The 26,157-nt window shown below is 48.0% G+C and overlaps 11 protein-coding genes across 11 annotated transcripts; 4 read left to right on the top strand and 7 right to left on the bottom strand.

Annotated features, from left to right (window-relative positions):
* Window positions 1-73: 73 nt before the first annotated feature.
* N7487_002911 (ABC transporter ATP-binding protein) lies at window positions 74-4,147 on the top strand (the record flags this gene model as incomplete). The annotated part of the gene is made up of 3 exons (XM_056870658.1): window positions 74-109; window positions 157-1,075; window positions 1,134-4,147. The coding sequence occupies 3 exons, from the start codon at window positions 74-76 to the stop codon at window positions 4,145-4,147; spliced, it is 3,969 nt and encodes a 1,322-aa protein (XP_056735442.1).
* Window positions 4,148-4,295: 148 nt separating this feature from the next.
* Window positions 4,296-5,707, bottom strand: N7487_002910 (uncharacterized protein; the record flags this gene model as incomplete). The annotated part of the gene is made up of 4 exons (XM_056870657.1): window positions 4,296-4,336; window positions 4,385-5,047; window positions 5,105-5,455; window positions 5,512-5,707. 4 exons carry the CDS (start codon window positions 5,705-5,707, stop codon window positions 4,296-4,298), a joined length of 1,251 nt encoding a protein of 416 aa, XP_056735441.1.
* A 369-nt stretch (window positions 5,708-6,076) lies between these two features.
* Window positions 6,077-6,824, top strand: N7487_002909 (GNAT family N-acetyltransferase; the record flags this gene model as incomplete). The annotated part of the gene is made up of 2 exons (XM_056870656.1): window positions 6,077-6,467; window positions 6,523-6,824. 2 exons carry the CDS (start codon window positions 6,077-6,079, stop codon window positions 6,822-6,824), a joined length of 693 nt encoding a protein of 230 aa, XP_056735440.1.
* A 1,049-nt stretch (window positions 6,825-7,873) lies between these two features.
* On the top strand, window positions 7,874-9,453 carry N7487_002908 (arylsulfotransferase family protein; the record flags this gene model as incomplete). Its single annotated transcript, XM_056870655.1, has 2 exons — window positions 7,874-8,707; window positions 8,770-9,453. The coding sequence occupies 2 exons, from the start codon at window positions 7,874-7,876 to the stop codon at window positions 9,451-9,453; spliced, it is 1,518 nt and encodes a 505-aa protein (XP_056735439.1).
* A 360-nt stretch (window positions 9,454-9,813) lies between these two features.
* On the bottom strand, window positions 9,814-11,722 carry N7487_002907 (uncharacterized protein; the record flags this gene model as incomplete). Its single annotated transcript, XM_056870654.1, has 3 exons — window positions 9,814-11,065; window positions 11,151-11,438; window positions 11,502-11,722. 3 exons carry the CDS (start codon window positions 11,720-11,722, stop codon window positions 9,814-9,816), a joined length of 1,761 nt encoding a protein of 586 aa, XP_056735438.1.
* Window positions 11,723-12,909: 1,187 nt separating this feature from the next.
* On the bottom strand, window positions 12,910-13,893 carry N7487_002906 (uncharacterized protein; the record flags this gene model as incomplete). The annotated part of the gene is made up of 1 exon (XM_056870653.1): window positions 12,910-13,893. The coding sequence occupies one exon, from the start codon at window positions 13,891-13,893 to the stop codon at window positions 12,910-12,912; it is 984 nt and encodes a 327-aa protein (XP_056735437.1).
* Window positions 13,894-14,982: 1,089 nt separating this feature from the next.
* On the top strand, window positions 14,983-16,579 carry N7487_002905 (uncharacterized protein; the record flags this gene model as incomplete). Its single annotated transcript, XM_056870652.1, has 2 exons — window positions 14,983-15,094; window positions 15,159-16,579. The coding sequence occupies 2 exons, from the start codon at window positions 14,983-14,985 to the stop codon at window positions 16,577-16,579; spliced, it is 1,533 nt and encodes a 510-aa protein (XP_056735436.1).
* Window positions 16,580-17,362: 783 nt separating this feature from the next.
* N7487_002904 (uncharacterized protein) lies at window positions 17,363-17,862 on the bottom strand (the record flags this gene model as incomplete). Its single annotated transcript, XM_056870651.1, has 2 exons — window positions 17,363-17,486; window positions 17,612-17,862. The coding sequence occupies 2 exons, from the start codon at window positions 17,860-17,862 to the stop codon at window positions 17,363-17,365; spliced, it is 375 nt and encodes a 124-aa protein (XP_056735435.1).
* Window positions 17,863-18,709: 847 nt separating this feature from the next.
* N7487_002903 (uncharacterized protein) lies at window positions 18,710-21,260 on the bottom strand (the record flags this gene model as incomplete). The annotated part of the gene is made up of 2 exons (XM_056870650.1): window positions 18,710-20,596; window positions 20,667-21,260. 2 exons carry the CDS (start codon window positions 21,258-21,260, stop codon window positions 18,710-18,712), a joined length of 2,481 nt encoding a protein of 826 aa, XP_056735434.1.
* Window positions 21,261-22,104: 844 nt separating this feature from the next.
* On the bottom strand, window positions 22,105-24,250 carry N7487_002902 (uncharacterized protein; the record flags this gene model as incomplete). Its single annotated transcript, XM_056870649.1, has 2 exons — window positions 22,105-23,813; window positions 23,872-24,250. The coding sequence occupies 2 exons, from the start codon at window positions 24,248-24,250 to the stop codon at window positions 22,105-22,107; spliced, it is 2,088 nt and encodes a 695-aa protein (XP_056735433.1).
* A 574-nt stretch (window positions 24,251-24,824) lies between these two features.
* Window positions 24,825-25,729, bottom strand: N7487_002901 (uncharacterized protein; the record flags this gene model as incomplete). The annotated part of the gene is made up of 4 exons (XM_056870648.1): window positions 24,825-25,190; window positions 25,257-25,394; window positions 25,447-25,475; window positions 25,579-25,729. The coding sequence occupies 4 exons, from the start codon at window positions 25,727-25,729 to the stop codon at window positions 24,825-24,827; spliced, it is 684 nt and encodes a 227-aa protein (XP_056735432.1).
* Between the last annotated feature and the right edge of the window lie 428 nt (window positions 25,730-26,157).

Here is a 26,157-nt window from a genome sequence, read left to right as displayed (position 1 = left end):
CCTTTGGGATAAAATAACAAATGATCTTCCTCAATGCTCTCATCCATTCACGTCAATAGACAGAATTTTTATTATGGCTGCTGAAGATACACCAGCGCAAAAGCGCAGCGTATGTCACCTCTAGAGCCTTTAAGTTCTCGAGCTAACTTGTCACAGTGGAGGGAGAGAGCTATCTTCTTTCGCCTATTTGTCTATGGAGAGCCTAGCAGATCAGATATCGCCCTCCTTATCCTCGGCCTTGTCTCCGCAGTTGCCTCCGGAATCCCTTTTCCGATCATGTCTATTGTGTTTGGTCAATTGGTGGATGAGATGAATTCAACGACCTGCAGTGCCAACAGCACTAATGGCGACTCATACCAAGATGGTATCAACCAGAAAGTCTTGATGATTGTCTACATCGGCATTGCCTACCTTTTCCTGATCTATATCTATGTGCTTAGTTGGAATCTGACTGGCGAGAGATTGGCTCAGCGTCTACGTGAAAAATATTTCAAAGCCCTTCTCCGCCAGGATGTGGCCTTCTTCGACAACCTCCCAGCTGGCGAAGCATCCTCGAGAATCACAGGTGACATTACCACCGTGCAACAAGGAACATCTGAAAAGGTCGGCATCGTGATCAACAGTCTTGCCTTCTTCATCACCGCGTACATCGTGGCTTTCATCAAGGATCCCAAGTTGGCTGGAATGTTGGTCTCCTTGACTCCCGCCTACTTGATCATGTCTCTGCTGGGTGGATATTTCGTGCAAAAGTACTTCGGTCGCGCGCTGGAAAGCATGACCAAGGCATCTTCAGTGGCACTCGAGGCATTTTCCAACACAATGGTAGTTCATGCTTTCTCAGCCAACGCCCGGCTGGAGGAGAAGTTTATCGAGTTTTTGAACCCATCCCGGATTGCGGGCATTCGCAAATCGATCGCCACGGCTACCCAAGCGGGTTTGCTTTATTTTATTGCTTTCTCGGCCAATGCATTGGCCTTCTGGCAAGGGTCTAGGCAGATTGCAGATTCGGTAGAGTCTGATGCGGGCGGCATGACAGTTGGGGCAACATATACTGTAATTTTTATTCTAGTTGATGGTGAGTGTCTATATTCATGCATCAATATGACCATTTGCTAACTCATTCTATCTCTCAGCATCCTTGATCCTCAGTACAGTGGCACCTTTCATCCAAAGTTTCGACGCCGCTTCGGTTGCCTTCACGAAATTGAAGGCTGATATAGAGCACTCATCCACAATTGACGGCACTGCGAAGGACGTTGGAGAGGTCTTATCCGAAGTCAAGGGCCATGTGGAGCTGCGCGATGTTTCATTCCGTTTCCCTTCTCGCCCAGATAAGCCAGTCCTTCAAAATCTCTCGCTTTCCTGTCCTGCTGGCCAACAAACCGCCATTGTCGGCTTATCTGGGAGTGGGAAGTCTACTGTCGCCGGCTTAGCCACGAGATTCTATGACGCGACCGAGGGAACTGTTATGTTGGACGGACATGATGTCAAGGGCCTGAATGTGCGTGCATTGAGGAGCCATATCAGTCTTGTCCAACAAGAGCCTTGTCTTCTGGATCGATCAATCTTCGAGAACATTGCCTTGGGCCTGATAAATTCCCCTGTACACGCTCATCTTCAGTCGACCCTGACCGGCACCGCGCTTGTTGAAATTGCTGCCGCTGTGAGGGGTGGCCAAGCCCTTGAAGCCGCCTCTTTAGAACACGGGGACCATGCGCGGGAGGTAGCAGACTTGGTCGAAGGTGCCGCAAAGCTAGCTGATGCCAGTGGGTTTATTCGGAAGCTCCAAGAAGGCTATGGTACTTCGGTTGGTTCTAGTGGGAACCTGATCAGTGGCGGACAGAAGCAGCGTATCTCTTTGGCACGGGCCTTAGTGAAAGACCCCCGGATTCTCATCCTAGACGAGGCTACAGCGTCTTTGGACTCAACGACAGAAATGCGCATCCAACGAGCTTTGGAAGGTGTGGCCGTGGGGCGAACTGTTATTACCATTGCCCATCGTCTGTCTACCATCAGAAATGCGGATAACATCATTGTCATGAGACAAGGACAACTTGTTGAGCAAGGCCCTCATACGGAACTACTGGCAGCAAATGGTGCCTACGCAGAGCTGGTTCGCCTTCAAAACCTCAATGTCGATAATACGCAAGAGGGAACATCCACCCGATCGGTGTCACCTGTGAATCAAATAACAGAAAAGGCCGAGCCTTGTCTTTCCGTGGCCGGTGATATCCGCGATAAAGATGAAACAGTCGATATCTCTACTGCCCAAGACTCCAAGTCCAAAGAAACCGGCGGCGTTGTCGATGCACAAAGGTCAGTTTCCTCAACAGCTAGCTCGCTAGGCTCTATGTTCCGACCATATACATTTGTTCTGGTCCTCGCCGTGGCAGGTTCTGTTGTTATTGGAGGCACGTACTGTGCTTCAGCAGTGATCTTTGGTAATGTCGTGGGTAAGCTGAGTGGATGCGAGGAGCCGCAGAATATTCGCGATGCTGGAGAGTTCTACGGACTCATGTTCTTTGTCCTTGCCATTATTGAATTCTTTGCGAATTTGGTCAGCTGGTCTCTCTTTGGTTGGATGGCAGAAAACGTTATCTACAAAGTGCGAGTTCTTTCGCTGCGATCCATTCTCGAGCAGGATCTCCAATGGCACGAATCCAATGACCGCAACCCATCATTGCTGCTTTCCTTGATCACCAAGGACAGCAATGCTCTTGCAGGCCTAACGGGCTCCGTTTTATGCACAATTTTGTCTATTCTCATCAACCTGTTTGCTGCCATTATCATGTCGCACATTATCGCATGGCGTATCGCCATTGTCTGCCTTGCTGTGGTACCTTTGCTGCTGGCTGCTGGCTGGATGCGAGTTACTTCATTGGCAAAGTTTGAAGAGCGACACCTGGAGGCTTTTGCTCGGTCGGTGGGAATCACAGTGGAGGCTGTCAACTCGATCAAGACCGTCATGTCTCTCTCCGCTGAAGACGAGATTATGGGAACATACCGTCGCTCATTAGCGGCACCCATGAAGGAGATAACCCGCCAAAGTGCATGGGCCAATGTCTGGCTTGCTATCGGGTATGGCCTCAGTAACTTCCTATATGGCCTGGCATATTGGTGGGGAGCGAAAAACATTATTGCAGGGTATTATACTCAGACACAGTTCTTCATTGTTCAGCTAGCGCTGCTCGTCAGCTCACAGCTATGGGGACAGATGTTTGCCCTGGCTCCTGATGTCTCGCGCGCCTTCCAGGCCACCCGCCGCTTGTTAAATCTGCTAGATCTGGGATCCACGAAGAAACTGTCAGCACCCATCCACACCCTGCCTAGCAAGCTTTTGCAGTCTACGAACGACATTGAATCCATGGCAATCAGCCGCGAGAAGGTCGATGACACTCGAAATGGTATCAGCGTATCCCTCAAACAGGTCCATTTCGCGTATCCTGCACGGCCAGACACCCGCGTGCTTCATGGCTTAGATTTGAACGTCAAGCCGGGCCAGTTTGCCGCCTTGGTCGGACCTAGTGGTGCTGGAAAATCCACTATCATTTCACTTGTCGAGCGCCTATACTCCCCCGAGTCCGGCACCATCCATGTTGATGGCCGAGACGTTGCCTATGGTGACATATCATTCCGTGACTCCATTGCATATGTACCACAGCAGAGTGTTTTGTTCGAAGGGACTATTCGCTTCAATCTTGGCCTTGGTGCGCGACCTGGCCACGAAGTTACGCAAGAGGAGTTGGAAGAAGCATGTCAATTGGCCAATATCCACGATGTCATTGTGCAACTTCCCGACGGGTACGATACGCACTGTGGGCCAAATGGTGATCGTCTGTCCGGAGGTCAGAAGCAGCGACTGGCTATTGCGCGGGCGCTGATCCGAAAGCCGAAGTTGTTGCTCCTAGACGAATCAACCAGTGCTTTGGATGCAGAGTCTGAGCGATTGCTCCAGGACGGATTGGAGAAGGCATCTAAAAACATGACAGTGATCGCAATTGCGCATCGTTTGTACACGATTCGTAAGGCGGATATAATTTTCTTGATTGAGGATGGGCGTTGTGTTGAGCAAGGCACTCACGCACAGCTAATCGAGCGGAGTGAGAATTACAGGGTCAATGCCTTGAACCAAACAGTGGATGGATAATTGAAAAAAGTAGATGGCTGTTTTCTTGCCCTTTTGTTTCTGTTGATATAGATCTATATTGTTTAATCCCAATCTTTTATGATAGGCAATTCCACAATACCCTACTACATAAAATATCGTTTCATGGCCTTTCTATCAATTTGAATATTTACTCAGTTGCTTCTCCCAAGCGCATCCATCTCCAACAAACTGGTTTTGTTAGCTTAATCAATCTGGTTGCAAGAATTGTCAACTTACTTCCATGTCCTAGATCATCATTGAAGAACATATTGCGGATTTCGTCGCCCGTGGACAGTCCCATGGTCGGGAAGTACCCAACAGCGGTTTTGCCAAGGGCCAAAGCCATCATGGGAGCCACCTCAACCAACTCGACGAACTTTGGTTCCGTATTGTATCGCTCCGCTAGCATCTGCTGGTGGATATTGACAGCTGCGCAGTGCCCCTGGTGCATCGCCGCCCCACCACGCTTAATACCAGACCAGGAGACAATATCACCAGCAGCATAATGATATTTCTTGTTCGGCACATCTGCGGAGAATTGAAGACTGGGCGTGATACGGACATATCCCTCGGGATTGCAAGCATCCTTGGGAAGATATGAAGATGTTGGTGTAAACCGTGAAACAGCATTAATTACATGGTCAGTGATGAGCTCTCGGCCATCCGAGAGCTTCAGTGTGTACTTCGCCGGATCAGAGTCGCTACCGAGAACTGTATCCTGGACGCGTGCTCCCAACACCACTTCGACCTTGCACTCTTTCAGCATTTCAAGAGCCTTTGCTTTGAACTCATCGGGGAGGTCCTCGGAGGAGAGCAGCTGTTGCCGAGAGTGAACGAGGGTCACCTTTGTCTGAGGCTGAAGCATCTTGATCTCAGCGGCGATCTCGATACCGACAGCACCTGCAACGACCCAGTCAATTGGTACAACTCAAACGGAAGAAATATGGTGACACATACCCCCTCCAATAACAACCACACCTCCTGCAGCTTTCTCGATAGTCTGGACAGAGTCTGAAGTTTCAGCAAGATATGCCTCCCGAGTCAAAGACTTGGGTGCACTGGGCCACTCCCTTCGCAAGCCGGAGCACGTAATCATGTAGTCGTATCTCTCCTCGACAATCTTGTGCCCATCATTCGTAGTATTCTGATGGATTCTTGCGATCCGGGACTTGCAGTCTATCGAGTCTACTCTTCCTTGTATGTGATTGATATCGGGGGACTGGAGAGCGGGAATATCCACAAACTTATTCCAGAACGTGCTAGCATCGGCATTGGAAGCGATGGCTAAAGGCAGACCAATCAGGTGGTCTTAAATAATTACTGTCAGTGACATGCTTCCAATGTTACGTGAGGATATCACATACAATAACCGTCGCGCTCATCCACGATGGTAACTTGCACGGGAATCTTGTTCCCTGGGCCCTGGTCGTTCTCAGTCTGGTTGAATCGACATTTCCGGCCATGACACAGGTCAACAAGGTTAAGAGTTGCGGCCAACCCGGCATAAGATCCTCCAACAATGAGAACCTTGAAGGGCGGCTGTTCTTCGAGACCAGGCATGACGGCGATCACTATAGTCGGCTTTGGTAATAATAGGGGGGTTGTTGGGATGGGAAAAAGAAGAAAGAAACCAAAACAGCACCCGACAAATCCACCCGAACAACGGACCGGATCATCATCACTAAACTACATTTAGGCCAAATGTCTCATTACCCGGCCCCGGAGGGAATACAGCCAATTACGTACCTACGTAACTTTAACTTTCAATGCAACCTTGTCTTATCAGATCCGACTTCGGGAGCCTTGGCGCCAAGGAAATAATTTGTTGAATATTGATGCACTTAATACCACACTGCCACTTTCTTCAACTCTTTCTAAACTATTCCTCAATAGTGATTATACTTTTCTTTTCTATTGCACTCACTCAATATGGGCTTTGTTGTTGTCCCTGCCACGCTCCCCGATATCCGGGCTATCTATGATGTCTGGTTTGCGGCATTCAAGGGCCAATTAATCCTGGACCTCATCTACCCAGGAACCGATCTCAACGATGAGGCGTTCCGTAAAGTCCACACCGAGGGGACTCTTGAATATTGGAAAGGATTGAGCATGGAGCACACCTTCCAATGCATTGACACCAACACCGGTAAAATCGCCGGCATGGCGACTTGGCAAGTCTACTGGCGGGAAAGGACCACCGAAGAGCGTAAGAAGCCGTGGATTGGATGGTTGGAAGGTGAACAGCGAGAGCGTGCCGAAGGCTTCTTAGGACAGCTTTGGGAAAAGAGGGAGAAGTGGATTGGGTCCAAGAGGCATGTGTGTGAGTGGCTACCGATTCTTATATTAATTATAACCATATATTGACCCGGCAACAGACTGTCACACAGTTGCAGTGCATCCAGATTACCAGGGTAGAGGTATCGGAGCACAGCTTATGCAATGGGGAATAAACGTGGCAGAGCAGCTGAATTTGCCGATTTACCTTGAGTCAACAGTGGAGGGAGTCCCCTTGTATCAAAAACTTGGCTTCCAGACTCTCTCGGAAAGCATCCTGTTCAAGCCCGAAATTACCAGGGTCGAAAAAGAGGTTCGAGCACCACTCATGGTGAAAATGCCCACAGCTGCGGGAAACACGGCATTTGAGGAATGGGCGGATGACAAGAATTCCTCTGTATAAATTAGGGATCTACATACTTTCGTTTAGGCCTTCAATGCAAGACACGATTGGCTACATGCTCGTATAACATTCCAGAATCCCATCTTCCAACACTAAGAGAACCTCCCATGTGTGTACAACGTTAAACTGCATTTACACACCCGTTCCTGGCCTGCAGCGTGTAAAATATGCACCAAAATCTAAGCTTCTCACACGGGCGTTAACTCCGACTAACTCCAGTAAGCAGACGATGAAACTGGTCATCCCTTTCCAACGGTCTTGGCAAGGAGTTTGAGAGTTACCCAGAGGCCCAAGCGAACTGAGAGTTAGAGCCAAGACTTGGCGCACTTGTGAAGGTGAGGCTTTTTTATCAGATCCGTGAGACCCTTTTGTCAATCAAAATTTTCATACCGAGCCAAGAATGACGACAGGGGCGCGCCAAAAGAGAAGGGCGACGAAATGGTAATCCGTAGCGTTGCCGTCACTCCCGATCGGTAGATGATCAAGTCACCGGCAGTTTCTATGCGTATCACTGTGGGCTTGGGTATATCTCTGTGGGGATAACAACGGGTTGGCGTAACTTAAAGAGAGTTCTAAGAGTAAATTAGTCAGTATAAGGTCGTACCTATATCCATGGATACTCCACCCCGAGCTGACCCATCCCCATGAATGCGGTGGATATGAAAACCTTGGAACGAGCTCGGCAAGTGCCGATCAGTCCCTGTCCGTCTGACTTTCACTTTTACGGATACCATGAAATACGGGTAATATGACACAGACTAGTGTACCGTATTGAAATACAATGTGGAGCCGCTAATCTAATCTGATCAAGAATTATCAGATGATCCCCAAACAGCCCACGGGCCTATATACCCGTGGACCTAGATACAACTGAATTCTTCAGGACGATCCTAATACCAAATTAAATCACTCGTATAAGGGAGTGAATTGGCTGGCCGACATCGGCTAGACAGTGGGATTTCCAAGCAATTCTAGTCATATTTGAGTTCGAGACATCCAGGGAAGCCTAAGAATTAGTAGTCCACACTTGCAGGGTAGTCAATCCTACCATGCGTCATTTTTCCGCCTTTGCCGCCCTTTGTGGGCTCCAAGCTACCCTTGCTGTAGCTGGGAACACTACTTGGCCCTGGCAAACGTTCAAGTCCAGCCCTCACGAGCCGCCGAATCTCAAGGTGTCCAAATCAGGCCTTGTAAGCCCTGGATACCTCTTCTTCGATCAATCATGGGATGCGCATCGGTACAGCGTGTTTGTTATGTCGGACAGCAATGAGCTTGTCTGGCAGAGCCCACCTGGTGACCTAAAGGGTTTCCGAGTACAGAAGCTGGATGGGAAGCCTGTCCTGACGTACTTCAACGGTCTTGGGGTCCCAGAGCCATTTGGTTGGGGATACGGTATTATCCAGGTCTTGGATGAGTCCTATCAAAGTATTTATAATGTCTCCGTGACGAACGACAACTACAAGGCCTTGGGCAGCATTGACAGCTCCTCTTTCGTATCTTGGATTGACATGCACGAGAATACAATCACGTCTGATGGTACAATGTTGGTTACTGGCTACAATGTCACTCAGACTGATCTCAGTTCCGTGGGAGGTCCCAAGAATGGATGGGTCGCCGACTCACTCTTCTATGAGATTGATGTTAAGACCAACGAGATACTTTTCCGCTGGAGTGCCCTGGACCATATTCACCAGATTCCTTTGGAAAATGTACAGCCATTCTACCCTATTCAAGATTGGGGACACAATAGCAGCTCTCCCTATGGCTACTTTCACATCAACTCAGTGGACAAGTTTCAAGATGGAACGTACATCATTTCTTCTCGTTACTACTGTTCGCTGTTTAAGATCGCGAAGGATGGATCGGTTGACTGGACGCTTCAGGTAACTTCAAGCTTCTTCAAGTGTATTACAAATATGTCCCATATGCTAACAATGTACAATAGGGTCAAACTGGTGGCGACTTTGACCTCAATGGAATCAAATTCAGCTACCAACACGACGCCCGCATCCACGATGAGGCCAAGGATACATTCATGCTTAGCATTTTTGACAATTCCAACTCTGATGTTCAGAATGGCACTGATCACACTGAAGGCATATTGATGAACGTCAATCTAGCTACTCGCCAGGTCTCCCTTATCCAAACTCTCCACGATCAACAAGACGAGATCTTTTCAACTTCTCAAGGAAACACACAACTGCTGCCTAAAAACCATGTATTGATGGGCTACGGGTCAAACCCTAAAATCAAGGAGTACAATGCCAACGGTTCTTGTGTCATGACTGCCCAGTTTGGATTCGATGATGTCGTCGCAAGTTACCGAGCGTATCGCTCCCCCTGGGTCGGTATCCCCAAAACTCTTCCCGATGTGTTTTCCTGCATTGACCAGGGTCGTAACACAACCAATGTTTATATGAGTTGGAACGGAGCCACTGAGCATAAAGAGTGGAAGGTCTTCGGGGGTGCTACTACTTCAGGCCTGAGTCCCGTCGCAGTGAAGCGGAAGACAGGATTTGAGACCATGACGAGCATCAAAGGACGGCTTGGGTATGTTCGAGTAGAAGCCCACGGGCTGGAGATTCAGAAAGGGGTTTCTAAAATTGTGCCCGTAAAGAGTCGGTGTTAGGTATCATATAGGATTGCAATCTTGTAACTTTAGTGAGTATAAACAATGAGAGGGCTTGGAATGTACTAATATTGATAGAATAGTACTTTAGTTTTTGATATGACGGCCATGTCTTGAAAATAGTAATCTGTCAAAGCTTATTTACGTTAGAATCCCTACTCGGCCATGTGGAAGCCCCCCTAATCATTGGACTATCGTTTTCAATGAGCTGCACTCTTCGATCCTATATTGTCTATACTAACCGTATGACCGACAACTAATTAGAATAACATTATTACATACTGACTCCTACTAGCTTCGATCTGATCCCCATAAGCTTCATCTGCCAGCTTCGCACTCTTCTATCAACGGTACATCAATTTAAATCACGCGTCCCTTGACCTGCTTAAGATCCTTTATCTTAATGTCTCTCCACATCGCAGCACAACCCCAAGCAACCACCAGCATACAAACACTGGTGATGAGCATGTATCGCTGCGCATCTCCATAGGCGTGAGCAATGGCATTCCGAGCCGGGCTTCCCCACTCGTACGACAGCTGGGCCGTAATATCCGAATATACCGTTGCCACATTCACCTCCGCCGGCACATACTTGGCCAGCGCTTTCGGGAACTCACTGGTCCAGATAGCGGCAGACACAGTTGATCCAATCGCGCTTCCAATACTACCAAACAGGTTCAGCATAGCAAGTATAACAGCGATGTGCTGGTGATCCGAAGGTGCCATCATAGCAAGCTCGCCACAGATAACAGTAGTTCCACCAGCGAAGGCAACGAAGATTTGAGTCATGCAAATGTACCCAATACCCGCATCGGGCTGACGGAATTTAATCATCAGTCCAACGCCCAGGATCATAAGCGGGAAGGAGAAGTAAACCGCCAGCCACTTGAAGCGACCAGTCCAGCGGATTAGGAAGCCGACGAGGAGACAAAAGAGGCAGGATCCAACTCTATAAATGGCTGAGACATAGCTGGCTTCTGTAACATCCAGACCCCAAACAACCTGGAGCATTGATCCGAAGTAACTACCCCAGACCATCGAGTTGAAAAATTCAAAGATGAACATTAGCCCGCCGAAGAAGACGGTTCGGTCCATCAATAAATTGAATGGGATGAAAGTCACTGGGGCCCATAATCGCTCGTAGAGAGCGAATGCGATGAGCAAAAGTCCTCCAAATACGATCATGCAGATAATCATCGCCGACCGCCATTCATCCTTTTGGTATGACCAGAGACTGAATGGAAGTAGGAACAAGGCCATTCCACCAGCCAGGAGAATGATTCCAATCAAGTCGACCTCTATGCAGTATTGCTTTACTGTAGACAAGGTGAGCGGACCACGGCTGGGTGCTAGCAGGCCCATCTTCTTGGCCTTCTGCTGATTCCAAAAGAACAGAAGACACAGAGGAGCCACCACAACCGGGACGATGATGGTGAATATTCCAAACCCCCATCGCCAGCCGGGGCCTTCGAGGACACTCTGGGAGATTGGTCCTCCGATCCAGGTGGTGATTATGTATGGCGAGGTTGCAAACGACAACATGAGGGCTCGGTTCTTCAATGCAGAGGTGTCTGAAATGAAAACGGTCAAACAATAGCTGACTCCTTGGGATCTAGGAGTTGTTGCAAATTAGCTAGGCTGTTGGAAAGACATTGAAAAGAAAAAGAAAAGAAAGAAATTCAATATGGATATCGTACCCCACGGATGAGAAAACTTGTGCAGCCGCGTAGGTCTGAACGTTGTTGCAGCCCGCCATCATGATGAAACCCACAACCCAAATGATCAGCATCAAAGACATACCCTGAGGCCGACCCCATGAGTCCAATATCTTTGCCAAGGGAATTTTACTCAACCCTCCAATGATATTGGCCATTATACTCGTGGCGGCAGTCAAAGAATGGAGCATGAAGGCACTGGTCACGTAAGGGTTTAGAGAACGGATGACGACCTCTTGGATGGAGGTAACAAAATAGATAAACCAAATGCTTCACACAAGAAAGTTAGTGGGTTGAACGGATATAGACGTCAAATCATGAAGAAATTCTCACATCGCATATGCCAGGATCAGATGAGACTTAGTCCAAACGGCTGCCGCGGCCTGAACTCCCTTCACACCAGCCTGAGCCTCTTGGTCGAGAGACTCATTATCCGAGTTTCCATGGACATCAGTCGTCTCTTTCGGTGTGTGGGATGCCTCTGGCTCTTTCTCAGAGGGATTGATAACGTCAGAACTCATATCGCGAGCGATCTCAGTTTCCTTCGATGCCATGGCGAGAGATTCTATGATTCGAATACTAACTTGGCCAAGAAGCGCCGATCAGTGGGATTGGGATATATATATATATCTTGGTCTATTAGGTCCGCATTAGCCCGATATCGGTAACAAGGAAGATTCTGCGCCAATGAGTAGGTTGGCTCAAGGAAAGTGTCCGGTATGTAATAAATTCTATTGCCGCCAGGGAGATTAGTTGGGGCTGGCCCCCTTGGCGTACCTAAGCGTCAAGAAGATGGATCCATAGCCCTTCCTAGGGGGCTTCTCAGTCCAATAAATTCTGTCCTCGGGTTCCAATGTTCTGATGCCACCGCGTTCCGTTTTGATCAGCCCATTTCAGCTTTGATTTTTCTTACTTTTTTTCCACTCGGAGACACTTTGGGGCCAAGTATTCCAGAGCGTGGCGATTCCCTTCCTTTCGTTGTTGTGTTGTCTCCATACCTAGGTAGTATGTATGTGTATGGTCCTGGTGTAACTATTGGTGTCATACGGTGAGCTCGTTTACCGTATTTGAAAAATACCAGGGCGCTCCAAAGTTACGTGTATTTGAATTTTACTGCGTTTTCCGCTGTGTTTTCCACCGTATTCTATTTTCCGGTTTTCTCTCCATTAAATCATGTCGCGTGTTGCGCTTCATAACTATGGAGCAACCTTTTTTTCCCTGTCGGATGATGGTTTCCTATTTGAGCTGGCGTCACATTTACGCTTCTAAAGCCACAGTCTTAGCTTAGCAACTCTTAACATCTCAGCACCAAAAAGCCCAAGAAACGCCACTTGGTGGTGTTAGTGTATGACATGAGCCTTTTTGTATATCATTTGAGGTTCAGGCCAGGGATACTTCCAGTAATGAGCCTAAGTATACTTAGGCTGTGTTATTTTATTTGAATACTTATTGCTTAACACCCCACAGGTGTCTCACTAAAGTCACTGCCTATTATGAACACGTTATATTCCCTTTCCAGCGAAGTTCACGTCCTATAATGAACTCTACACCACCATATTCCTCCAGGCCTCCAGCGCATTCTGTTCTTACAAAAAGAGTTCAGGTAAAAGGTTCTAAGATGTTCTTTATTTCCTATCTGTACGGATGAAGTTAGGCTCAAATTCATTTACTTGGTGATGTCTTGAATTCTCAATACTACACTTCGAGGTTTTTTCCCAGGAGCTATTCACCCATGCAACGTTTATTCTCCGCTCTCAATCGAAGCTTTGAGTCGTTCTCTAGCATCAGAAACGAATGTCAGATCTAAATCCTCCATTCGATACCGCGTCTGCGTCAGATGATACACCACATAACCAAAAACAAAAGCCTCAACCACTTTCGATAACCCAGGGTGAGCCTTGCCAAGCGTACGCAAAGTCCGAATCATGTCGCTTGTATCATCACAGAGCTTTCTCAGAAACTCTATCTCAGTCAGCCCTTTACACCTGGCCGAGTTCGTGACGAAATTACAGTTGTCCATCTGAGCTATTTCTTTGTAAAATGACATGATGTCATTTATCCAGTTGAAAGCCGATGTCAAATACGGTATCAGCGGTAGGCAGTACCGGAGACGTTCGACTTCGGAGAATTGGGCGGTTGGGAATAGCATAAAGGAGTAGGCTTCGGCCACGCCAACTTTCAGACGAAAGTAGCTGGGGAACAGATGCGCTTCTATTGGGAATTTAATATTCTCGCTCTCCGCTTCGACGTAACATGCACTGATGAATTGCAGTGAGTCCTTGATAATCATGTCACCGGCAAATCGACCGAAGAGAGAATGAAAAGAGCTCAGGAACTCTCCCATGCTCTCAAGGATCGGGCTTCCTTGAGGTTGCCGAGTCAAAAGGCAGGTATTGAATCGTTTTAGGTGATGCTTGAATTCGAGTTCATGGGCAAAATCATCAATAATCAGACAATAAGTAGTGAATATTGCCACTGTACATTGTATGTTGAAGGGGGTTGTTTGGAAAGTCGTGGTTGCAATTCCGATACCGGTCTTAATCTGTGGCTTGATCTTCGAAACAAATTCATCTGAGAACCCATTATTCTTGAAATGCCGCTTCACTTCGCCTCCGACTGCAGGATACGGTTTCAGAAGAGGAAACTCGTAACCAATGTCCAAAAGAAATGCCTTTATGATTCCAGAAAGCTCTGCCTTAATCTCAGGAAGAGCAGCCATGGCCATTTTGGGAAGATGGAAGGAGTAGGAGAAAGAAAAATGTAAGAAATAAGAACGACAACATGGATACCTATGAAAGGTGACGAACTTGTGTGACATAGAGCGAGATTGTGTGACATAGAGCGAGATTGTGTGACATAGAGCGAGATTGTGTAACGTAGAGCGAGATTGTGTAACATAGAGCGAGGTTGTGTTACGTAGAGCGAGATTGTGTCACATAGAGCGACATTCTTAGGAACCCTCTAGGGCTAAATCACTGGTATCATGTCAGATCAACACTACCAGTATTACGGGTGACGAAGTTTGTCACCAGAGACTTTAGTCCTATTAGCTATTAGTGCCGGCAAACTATTATCCTCCATTACATAGCGAAGGACTCGTATACCGGGATGTCAGGGCCGGGGGTGAACTCTATATTGTGCTTATAAAGGTGACATTATTTATATAATTGTACAATTATGTACATTAGGAATCGACCCCTTGTTGATCTTGTAGTATACAGCGTTTTTCTATTCTTTTGCCTGATCTATACGAAAGGAATCTATATTGATTGATGGGGTATATATATATATAACTATACAACAAACTATACTTTACAATTATACCACACCATTAAAAACAATTAAAATTATGACAGGTTGTATATCTACATTATCCATCCACATATACATAATATTGACGAATACAAACAAAATCCTGCGTGGCACACTTCGTCGCCTATGAGTGAAAGGAAGGTTGTGAAAGAATAAGGATATCAGGAAGTGATCGGAATGGTCCCACCAAATCCAGAGTCACACGAAAATGAAAGATGACAAGATATCATAGAGGAGGATATCTGCCTTCCCTTTTAGGAAGACACAACATGCATAAGCGTCTCTTCCATACTATGTACCCATCAGATGTTGATTACTTGGTTCGAATCATTGCCCTAAGGCACCAAGGCAGACAGGTAAAATCACGTGCCTAGTAGCATATTCAAAATTTTCAACCAATCAGAGACCAGGAAAATCCAAATTGAGATTTCCCAAAGCGGCTCTGCCACGTTTTATTTGCTTCTAACAAACTCGAAATTTCGATATTTCGATCAGATACTCAATGGCCGACGACATTGAAGGGAATCAAGAGAAACATAGCAATGGCGAGTCACCTCAACTGCCGGAGTTGCAGCGAAGGCTCAAAAGCCGACATCTACAGATGATCGCAATGGGTAAGAATTCCGAGCTATACACATTTTTGTTCTTATTCTCATTCTTATTGTTATTATTTTGAAGGGGGTGCCATAGGTACAGGTCTTTTTATTGGTAGTGGGAGTTCAATTGCTACTGCAGGCCCCGTTGGCGCCTTGATTGCATTCACTTTCATTGGATCAATCGTGTATTCAGTCATGATAGCCTTGGGTGAGGTGGCCACCTACCTACCGATCCCAGGAGCCTTTGCTACATATGCGACACGCCTGGTCGATCCTAGCTTAGGCTTTGCAATGGGCTGGATCTACTGGTTTTCATGGGCCTCGACATTTGCCCTGGAGTTGACTGCCACTGGCCTAATCATTCAATATTGGGATGACACGATCCCAATGGCAATCTTCATTGCTGTGTTCTGGGTTGTTATCATAATTTTGAACATGTTCCCTGTGAGCTGCTACGGTGAAGTCGAGTTTTGGCTTTCAAGCATCAAGATCATCACCGTCGTCGGGTTTATGATTTTCGCCATTTGCATCAATGCTGGCGTTGGTAGGGAGGGTTATCTGGGATTCAGATACTGGGTGCACCCAGGCCCGTTCCGTCCTTATCTGATCGAGGATCCTGGACAAGACGCTCTGGCTAAATTTGTCGGATTTTGGGCGATTTTGATCAAAGCCGGGTTTTCCTACCAAGGTACCGAGCTTGTCGGTATTGCTGCGGGTGAAACTGAAAATCCCCGCAAGAACATTCCCTCGGCCATTCGAAAGACCTTTTTCCGAATCGTGTTTTTCTTTGTTTTTACCATTTTCTTCGTCGGCATCGTCGTGCCATCCAACGACGAGCGCCTTACCGACAATGCCAGCGGTGCAAATGCAGATGCATCCCCCTTTGTCATCGCCGCGAAACGTGCCGGGGTCAACGTCCTACCTAGTATCATCAACGCGGTCCTGCTTACGGTGGTACTTTCCGCTGCCAATTCGAACGTTTACAGCGGGAGTCGAATTCTTGTCGGTTTGGCTCATGAGGGTTTCGCTCCTCGCTTTTTCCTAAAAACGACCAAACACGGCGTGCCCTATGCAAGTGTTGGATTCACGGCTCTTTTTGGCCTGTTGGGCTTCCTCAATGTGTCCAACGCCGGAGCCACTGTTTTCAACTGGTTGATGCAGATTGCTGGATTGGCCGGTTTTATTACCTGGGCATCTCTTAATATTTGCCATCTTGCATTTATGAGAGCTTTAGCTGCGCAGGGGGTTTCACGCGACACGCTTCCATATAAGGCTCCCTGGCAACCCTTTTTCTCGTGGTACGGCTTGTTCTTCAACCTGCTTATCATCATTACTCAGGGCTTCACCGCTTTCATTCCGAAGTTCAGTGTTACCGACTTCTTTATCAACTACCTCAGTCTGATGTTGTTTGCGGTGCTATATATTGGCCACAAGGTTGCTTTCCGACCGCAGTTTGTGAAGGCTGTCGAGGCCGATATTGACACTGGGCGATGTGAAGAATGAGGGTTGGAAACGGGTATGTTGGAATGTGAAAATAAATGTATTTTAATTGATAAAGTGTATAGAATGGAGACAATAGAGCAACTTGTATTCAACCTTGAATGTTAATATTGTTAATACAGTTAAAATAAAAATAGTTTAAATAGTAAATTAAATGTAGTAGTTATTTCAAAGATGGTCAATAAATTCTAATCTGTCATGGATAACCCAGTGGAAGGCTCACCGCCCATGCTAATTACCCTGCTTCGGCTGTCAAGGTCAGCAGGAAAGGTGCCTGGTACGAATCCTGGGGTTGGCATTTTCACTCGTGCGAGTAATCCACGACGCTGGAAGCCACTAAGCAATGGAAATGACCCTTGAGGGAAGCAATTCTGCAGAGACATTTCCACCCCGGGATGGCGTCGCCAGATTACACCGTCCTGTTACAGGGAACTTGGCAATTTGGTGTGACAACTACTATTTTTGTTTCTTTTTTTTCTCTTTTTTTTTTTTTGAAGCTATTCAACACCCCCTTAATTTTGAGTGATTTTTTTACCTCACTTACTCTATTATCCTGTGAATACATAAATGAATACCTGAATACATCTTAATCAAACCATACACTTTGACCTAGGGAATATATTGAGATACCACAAGTTAAACACGCTAACAATAGCATGATAAAAAAAATGTACAAAGAAAATCATAAAAAAATCAACACTCGACCAATATTCCACACATGAGGCAAGAAAAGGAAAAACAAAACACACAATCCAGTCCCCAAATCCCTATTTCCCTATTTGAAAATCAAGGTGTCCCCATATGAGTCTCATACGATGCATGCACCGTATTCTGCGTCTGCTCCAAAACCACAGCATAAAATTTCCCTTCTTCCGAAATATCACGGTAGGGACCTGCAGAGACGACGGCCCTGCAACGATGTAAATTAGCATATGATTTCACATTCAAGTACACATGATATCAAACAGCAAATATAAAAAAGAATGAAATAAAATAAAATAAAAATAAAAATAAAAGAAAGAAATCAAAACATACCACCCCTTATACTTCGGCTGATTAAAGATATCCGTAAACACCCTCAGCACTCGCAACGGTAACTCCAAAATAGAAGGCATCTCAGGTCCATCGCCACAAATGGGTAGTCCCAGCTTGTTGACGGGGAGGTAGACGGTCTCTGCGACATTCTGTGGGTTGCGCGTCTCCTGGAAAATGAGGAGACGGCGCGAGGCGTTTGAGTGTGGTCCGCCTGCTGGTGGCCTGGCGTTTGCGCTCGCGCTCATGCTCATCGTGAAGGCTTTTTGAGTGTGCAGAGTGCGTAATAGGTTTTTGCGGAGATCCGTGTTGGATTTTCTTTTTCTTGGACTTGGAGTTTGGGGGGAGGAGTTGTTCAGCTTGGCTATTCTTTTTTCTTTGGTGTTGTTGTTGTTGTTGTCTTTTTTTTTTTTTTTTCCTTTTCCTTCCTTGGACTGTTGTGCTGTGTTTCTGGGTTTGGTGCTTAGCGATAGCGCGTTTTCTTTTTGCGGTTAATTAGTATGATCTTCTTGCATATAGTTCACCACAGGCTTCTTACTCTTTGTTGACTGTGGCGTGTATGGAGGGCGCGACAGGCTCTGCTTATCGTTGGGCGATCAGTGTCCCGATTAGGAGATCGCGGGGCAAAAAGGGGGGGACTTCGAAGAAATGTATATTGTGATGAAGATGAAGATGAAGAGAGATGGGGAGTTGAATGTCGTTTGTTAGTTTTTGGAAGGAAAATAAGCCAACAGAAGAGCCCTAGAGGGGACCTCGGGAGGGATTTAATGAGGAATATTGTGATTATAGTCTACATGTACTAAAATGACTTCTTAGATATTTAGATCCCATACACAACATGCATTGATCACATTAATTAGATTATTCCTATACTCTAAGTCTCTAGATGACCTAGGTACAATAAAATCACAGTCAACAGATAAAGAAAGAAAAAGAAACACTGGGTATCATGATAATGTGGTCAAAGAAAAACGAATAAGAAAAAAAAGCCAAAAAAACAAAAGAACGTTAATCCCGCTCAATCAGGGATCGGGGATAAATCGTGGTGTACGGCATCATTTACTGGGCAGCGATGAGATGAGAAATGAGAAGACAATCAAATCAAGCATCAAGCTCTCCCTCTAGCACTCGCCGCGCAGCATCAAGACGACGCCGCAGCACACGCGCAGCTTTCAGATCTGGATCTTCAGACGTTGTGATTGCCTGCAGATCCATACAAACGTTACCCAGACTGGCGAACAGTGCTTCCAGCATCTGGGTGTCATCGTCGTTGATACCACCAGCACTAGGGGTGCTGGATGCCGCGCGCACGGTCGAGACGAGGGACGAGACAAGAGAGTTTGGGGTTGCAGAACCGGCCGTAGCTGAGGATGAGCGGCCAGTATGTTTCTGGGGGGACAGATTTTTCGGGTCTACTGGGTTGCCATCGCCGCTGGGGCCATATCGTGGTCCGCGTGGTGTTTCCGAGCGATCACCCTCGACTTCAACCTCTTGGATTGGACTTGGTTGGTGGCTGTAGCCGTGGGTATGCGACTGGGAGTGGCTATGGCTATGTCCATGTCGCAGCTCTGTCCAAGGATTAGTGTCGGAAACGCCAGGGGAGATGGATCGCGGGAACGCACCATGATTGAACCGTCGGTCCCAGTACATCACGCTGTCAATGTCGTCCTCGTCGTCGGGGCGCTCACCTTCGTTCGCGGTTGCGAAGGTTGCCACTGTCGAGACGGACATGTTGCTGTTGGTGCGGGAGTGCCGGGCGTATGCAGGCCGGGTTGTCTCGACTGATCCGTTCGAGCTGCTGCTCACCCGACGGAGTTGCTGGGTGTAATTGCCTAATGCGCTATGCAAGATGAAATGCTCATAGTCGAACGCATCCTCGCGCATCTCGTGGGGTGTCGCGTCCGTGTGCGTGGGAACGTCAGGGAAGGCTTCCATGTCGTTCTCGAAGTCATCGTCAAGCGGTTCACGCAAAATCTCATCCAGAGCTTCGCGGTCAACCTCATCAAAATCACCTTCTTCAGCATCTTCGTACATGGTCTCGGCGACAGATTGGTCATCGGCATAGTCAACAGGCTCATTGCCTTGCCAATTTCCGGCATATTTGGATGTATTCCCAGCAGCTCGCTCATCGGACCTGCGCCAATCTTCCGCCGTTGCATCATTCGAGACATCCCGAGTGTTTTCAGAGCTGCCGTCGCGTCGGGGGTTGGAGGCACGGCTGCTCTGATCATCTCTGAGCTCTAGCCCATTGGAATACCAGTGATCAGCGGCTGTCAGTGGGCTGGGCGTGCGCAAGCTTTGCAAGCTACGCCGGCGAAGATTATCCTCCTGTGTCTTCACCTTAAGAGAAGAGATCTTGATGTGAAGACCCTTCATTTGATACTGGAGATCCCGTACCTGTAGTTGCGATTGCGCGCGGCTAGGGGGACCAAAGGAGCTGTAGACTGGACTGAAACCATCCGGGCTTGATTTTGATCCTTCGTCCGAGGAGATGCCCAAACCATGTGGTGAGTCCGGCGAACTGTCTTCGGTGGAAACAGGTGACTGCGCCATCTGCTCCTGCTGGCCCTTGTCTTTCAAATGTATCGGAGGCTGGATAGAAGAAACTGATGACCGGTGCGTCAGATACGCCCTGGTGGGTGCATATTGGAACGACCGATTATCAGTATGAAGGCTGGACGAAGTGCTTGCGCCCATCGCACTGACAGAGCGCGACATGCGCTTGTTATCATTCGAGAGGCTCGAATCAGACGGAATATTCGTCTCAGAGTGGACTCTCGAATGACGATTATTCGTCGTATCCTGCGACGCAATGAGCGACTGCCGTCGAAGCGAAGAGTTCTTAGGATCCGTGCGCGAAATCGACCGATACAGTCCGCCCACCGGGTGGTGCATACCCATCGGCTGGGAGCCCGAATTCGAGGGCGAGGGTGAGGCGGCGGTGCGCGGTGTCGTCGACCGAGCTCGAGTGAGATTGTTTTCCATGAGCTAGGAAACCAAACACGTTAGTATTACCCTCTAGCCAACCTACGGCGCACAAGACGGGACATCAACATACATTTAACCGTTTCTTCGCATTCTCCAGAATCCTCTCCGCCTCGCTGCTCAGTATTGCCGAGGAAAACTCCTCCCCAGGCGCCTTGCCTTCTGCAGCTGCAGACGCCACGGCATTGCTAGCTGGCACAGAAGAACCCCCTGCAGCTCCAACGACCGCGGTGGCTTGCGCTCTCGCGACCTCGGGATGAACGGGGGATTCGTCGCGTCCATTATGCGCCTCAGACACATCCTTGGAAGCAGAAGCGCGTCTGCTCCCCGCACTGATTGTGGAATTGGAGCTACTCCATGTCGGATTATCCCTGTTCTGATCGTCGTGCTCATGCAGTAGCGGTGAGCTGGCCAGGTCTTGTTCGTCCGAATCGCCAAATCCCTCCGATCTCGTGGGCGAGAGCTCCTCGCCAATATCCGACAAACGGCGGCTGGCATTCACGTCGTCGTGTGTCCAGGCATGGCGGGAAAAATTTTTCTTCTGTCGACTAGGTGCTGAGATGGGGGCATTGGGGTCTGATTGACGAGAATTGAGATGCGACAAGTACGCGATTTGCGGTGGGGAGGGAGTTTGGGATTGGCGATCGTCTTCGTACGGTAGGATCATGTCCGGGTTTGACAGAGTGAGTGAGGGCATATTTTCTCTCTCTCTCTCAGGCCCTGGGGCCTGGGGGTTTGTCGTTGCAGAATGGGTAGAAGAAGAGAGAGAGAAAGGGTTGAAGTCGTAGATTCGACCCGTGTACGGGTTGGGTACCGTTACAGTTAGTTTCTCCCCTTAGACAGTTTAGCGTGCCCTGATCATTGCCTTATTTGGATATGTGGTGGTGAGGATATTCCCAATTTTGTTATCTTCCTACAGACTAAATAAGTCAATGGGGATTAGGCTTCGAACTATCCTTGCAATTGTCAATAGTAGTAGTTTAAGTAGTATTAGGTGTAAAACCAGCACTTGATAGATCAGATCAGTGTTTTCCTATGTACACCTCGATAGCAATAGGCTTTTTCTCGGGTTATAATAATAAAATTAGCTTGGTAAAATGTCTATGCTCTAATTTCTTCTTTGATTGGGATTGTCTCACGCCAACTATTCCAAGTAATACGGTGTAGTCAGAGAGACATGGCCCTTAAAATGTGATATATACCTATGCACACGCCGTATAAGATGCATTGTTGCAGTAAGGATATGATACAGACATTTTTTTATTGATTGTACTACATAATTAGGGTCTTTGTTATGGTTAAAATAACAATGGACGAACCCCTGAGATCAGCCACCCGTATGGCTATGAGTTCCACATCGGTGGAGAAGCTAATTTCAGGCCATCTTAAAATTCATTAGAGGGAGGAAAGAGGCAAAAGATAAGAGGAAACAGAGAAAAAAAAAAAGAAAGGTATGCTTTTTTGTATACAACGTAATTACACATGCTATAATCCCGTAGAAACGCTTATATCTAGATCTTCGAAAGCAACAACTTCGCACCACTGCTAGTCGGGCTGGGCTTCGTCTTTCCATCCTTCTCCACGACCAACGCCGAGGCCTGCTCCAGCGCCTTCTTGTTCTTCTTCAGGGTCTTGAGCAGCTCGCTTTTCTTCTCAAAGTCCTCCGATTCGGCTAGAGCGACAATCACGAAGGGGTTAGCCCCCGTCGCCCAGTCCACGACCTCATCTTTGATCTGCGCATACAGCACATCGTGGAAGTTCAACGCAGGGTCCACCTTCTCGACAGACTTCGAGGCCGGGTTGAATCGTCCACCCTGCACAAGAGACTTGAGAAGACGTCCCGCGTGTGCGGTATCGCGGGCTTCGGTGTGCGACTTAGCAGCCTCGGCGACAGCCTCGAGAGCGGCGGTCTTGTCACCGTCGGCTTCGAACAGCACCTCGGAGAGGAACTGGCAGCCGAAGGTCGTCTCGAGGAGGGTAGAGGCGCGAGCAGCGATGAATTCGAGAAGTGTCGGCGAAGCGGCCTTGACGAGTTCCAGGCGGCGGATGGCCGGGTCTTTCTTGGAGGTTTCTTTGCGGACCTCACGGACTTCTTCAAGGACTGTCTGATCGGCCTCGGGGAGGAGCCACTTGACGCGCTCGCCGGCGAAGGGGTATAGCACAGCGATACGTGCGGTCAAGTCGTTGACCTGGTAACAGAGTTCCTCATTGCGGGCCTCTTCAGCTTCGTTCTGGTTCAAAAGCTCGGGGAAGAAGGACTTGGCGCTGAGTTTTGTGTCATCAACGACCTCGTACGCGGCAAGGATAACTTGGTGACCGTAGACGTCGCCGGCCATGGCCTTGACGGTGTCGCGGAAGAATCGTAGAAGCAGCTTGCGGTCTTTAGCGTTGGAGTATGCGAGTGTCAGACACATTAAGCGGGAGCCGGACTTGGTGAAAGCCAAGTTCTTGACCAAATCACCCTCTTCGTCACCCTTGAGCAGCTCGACAAACTCGTTCGCTTCGTTGCTGCCGGGTTTTGTGCAGAGGAAATATTGCAACATAGCATCGTGAAGCATAGTGAAACCGGTGCTCTTCTTCTGCACCAGCTGGTTAATCAGCTCGCGCAAGTAGTTCATAATCGGTCCACGCTTCTCCGGGTGGGCTTCGATGATCTTGGCGAGATCGGAAGTGGTGTCATTCTCATCTTGGAAGATGACAAACTCGGGACCGTACCACTCGCGGAGGAGTCTGTTCTTCTGTGCCTTGGTTGCAACTGTGCGGTAGATGTCGTCAAGAATCCATGAACCCTCGGGGTGGCGGATGAGACGTCTGACATGGCCGTAGAACTCTGGGATGATCAAATCGCGGGTCTCATCGTCTCCGTGGACAATCAACTTTCCAACCAAGAACTTGGCGTAACGACTTTGCGCCAGCTCCTTGTAAGTGCCCTTCAACTCGTGTGCGATCAGCTTGCGCTGCTCGAGGTTTCCGTACTTGAGAGCAGTCTGAATAACTCGCACCGAGTCGTGCTTGAAGACGAAGTCACGAACGCGGTTAGTGATAATTTCAAACAGCTCCTTGACAAGCTTCTTCCTCTGCTCCAGAGGCACGTGGGACTTGCGGCGCAACTGCTCCCACAACTTCTTAGAGCGGGCGACGGTATCGGCATTGGGCTTCGCGGCCTTGCGCTCCTGCTGGAGTGCTTTTTGCTTGATGTGGGATTCGCGAGAGTTGTTGTCTAAACGCGCAATAACGATTAGATGCGACGCCGCCAAGGAGGCAGGACTGAAACTTACTGTTAGGGTTGGGATTGGGGTTCTTTGGGGCCTCTCTGTGCTCTTCGTCATCCGTATCGGACTTCTTGTCTGACTTGGGCTTCTCCTCCTCTTCGCTCACATCGGGCATTTCATCGTCTGAAAGGGCATCAAGGGCATCAATGTCTTCGTCGGAAACATCGTCAATGTCGAAGTCATCGTCGTCCTCGGATTCTTCCTTCTGGACCTTCTTAGAGGTCTTCTTGTCGCTCTTGTTGGATTTGGAATCCTTCTTGGAGTCCTTCTTGGACGAAGAGCTTGACTTCACGGACTTGGACTTCGATGCGGAGCCTTCCTTGGTCTTGCTCCGCTTGCCATTGCGCTCCTCGCTGCCATCAACGGCACGCTTCAATCCAGCCATTATGAAAGATAATTTCCGTAGGCTGTAGGGTATCTCCGATTGAAAAAAGTATTAAAACTGGGGTCTTTGCGAGCGGAGACTGCTCGATGTCCTGGTGGATAATTTTTTTTGATCGCAGGCGGAGGAAGTTTTTTTGCCGGCTGTTTGCACAGTTTGCACTGATAAGATACAGCATAGCCCTGCCCAGGTGGACTATGATGCCCAGCAGGCTCATACACATAGCAACCATATTAAAATAAATATTTCTACTGAATTTCTTATACAAAATAAGATTGATAGTATGTGGATATCCAAGGACGTAGTGCCATGGACATTCTAGAATAAAATGTAGGATATTGTCTCTGAACGAAGCACAGATGGCCCGAGTCGCAACTCGATGGCAACAGATGCGCAAAATGCTAATAAGTGACATGAGCCACCCAGACTCTCCAGGTAAAAGATGATCCCTATTATCATCGACCAAGTCCCAAATTATATTGTCCCTTGAACGAGTGTGGCTTGCATCACCCGAAACAAACCCGAAACGCCGTAGGGAGAACCACAACGCATTAAACATATCTCATCATTCATCACTTCATGTCTCATCGGTGGGCGCCGGGGCAGATGGGGTCACTTTCACAGATGCCAGTTCTGACCCGCCGCCACTCTGGCCGCGTTTCCGGCCAGGAATGTGGAAGCCGAAGGACGAAGTAGAAGTCTTGGGCCCGGGTGCTTGCGCATCGTTGCTAGAGTCACCGAATCTGGAGAGGAAACCCTTCTTCTTAGGTTTCACCTCGTCATTTAATCCTACTTCTTCAAAAGTTTCTTCCTCCATGATTTCAGACTTGGTGAGGCTATTGGAGTGAGTGCCGGACGGCGTTAACCGGGAGAATCGAGAGTCAAGAGAAGTTCGAGAAGGACCAGCATCGGGGTGAATGATAGGTGAGCGCGCGGAGATATCCTAGATTGGAGATTTAACGTCAGTTGGATTCATGCGGATCGGTTCGGATCAGTTCGCGGGGCATACAAATGATCGGCGGTAAGAGTCAAAGGACTCGCGAGAGATGGAGAAAGGCTCATTCTCATCAACGAGATCTCGATGGTTGATGGGTTTGTTGGAACCCGGGTACCGGCGCCAAAAGCTCGAGCGCTCTGGGGGAGAAGGCTATCACGGTAATTAGCAGGTGTAACACATTTCCCGATCACACATCCTATACCGGAAGATAGACACCGCTGTCGTTGACCACTAAGGACCGAGATTAGCATTTGAAGAGAGTGAAGTCACCAAAGCAGTCACAGCGATCACAGTAGCCCCATCGGTCAAAGAAGTGCGGGGGATTCAAACATACCACTCAATTTGTACTCGGTGGGTTCATCCTGGCTACTGCGGATCGGTATGGGCGCAGGGCGTTGATTTGGAGAGAGATGATTCTCATCCAAGATAGCCGGATCCCCATTGGGTTGGGTCTTTGGCCGTAGGAAATTCCGAAATGGAGGCATGGTTGAGAAAGTAAAGTCTGGGGATTTTCCTTGTGAAGGGTCCCAGTTAGGGTCAAAGTCTCCCATCACCCGATTCCTGAGCCTACGTCATCCAATAAATATATGCCATGGATGAAAATAAGAGTCAGCCAATAAGACTTGGATAAAATATCATAAAATACAAAGTACTATATTGTATGATTGTGTATGATTTTATATGGATATTTTTAACTCCTTGGCCCTGACCCTGACCCTGTCCCTGAGTGACTTCGGCCCAACCTCGGTGCACATGCACATCGAACTCATCTACTCCGTACATCTACATCTATAAGCCATGGAATAACATTTACTTCATACATTCAAGCCTAATCAATAAAGCTTTAAAGCTACAGATATCAGAAGAGAAAAAGAAAAAAAAAACACCCTTCAACACCCACGAACACCCAATT

The sequence above is a fragment of the Penicillium crustosum genome (assembly GCF_028827405.1).
Source record: "Penicillium crustosum strain IBT 35664 chromosome Unknown utg000001l_segment0_segment0, whole genome shotgun sequence".
NCBI lineage: Eukaryota > Fungi > Ascomycota > Eurotiomycetes > Eurotiales > Aspergillaceae > Penicillium > Penicillium crustosum.
Note: the sequence above shows the minus strand (reverse complement) of the source record. Positions and strands in the feature narration are given on the sequence as shown.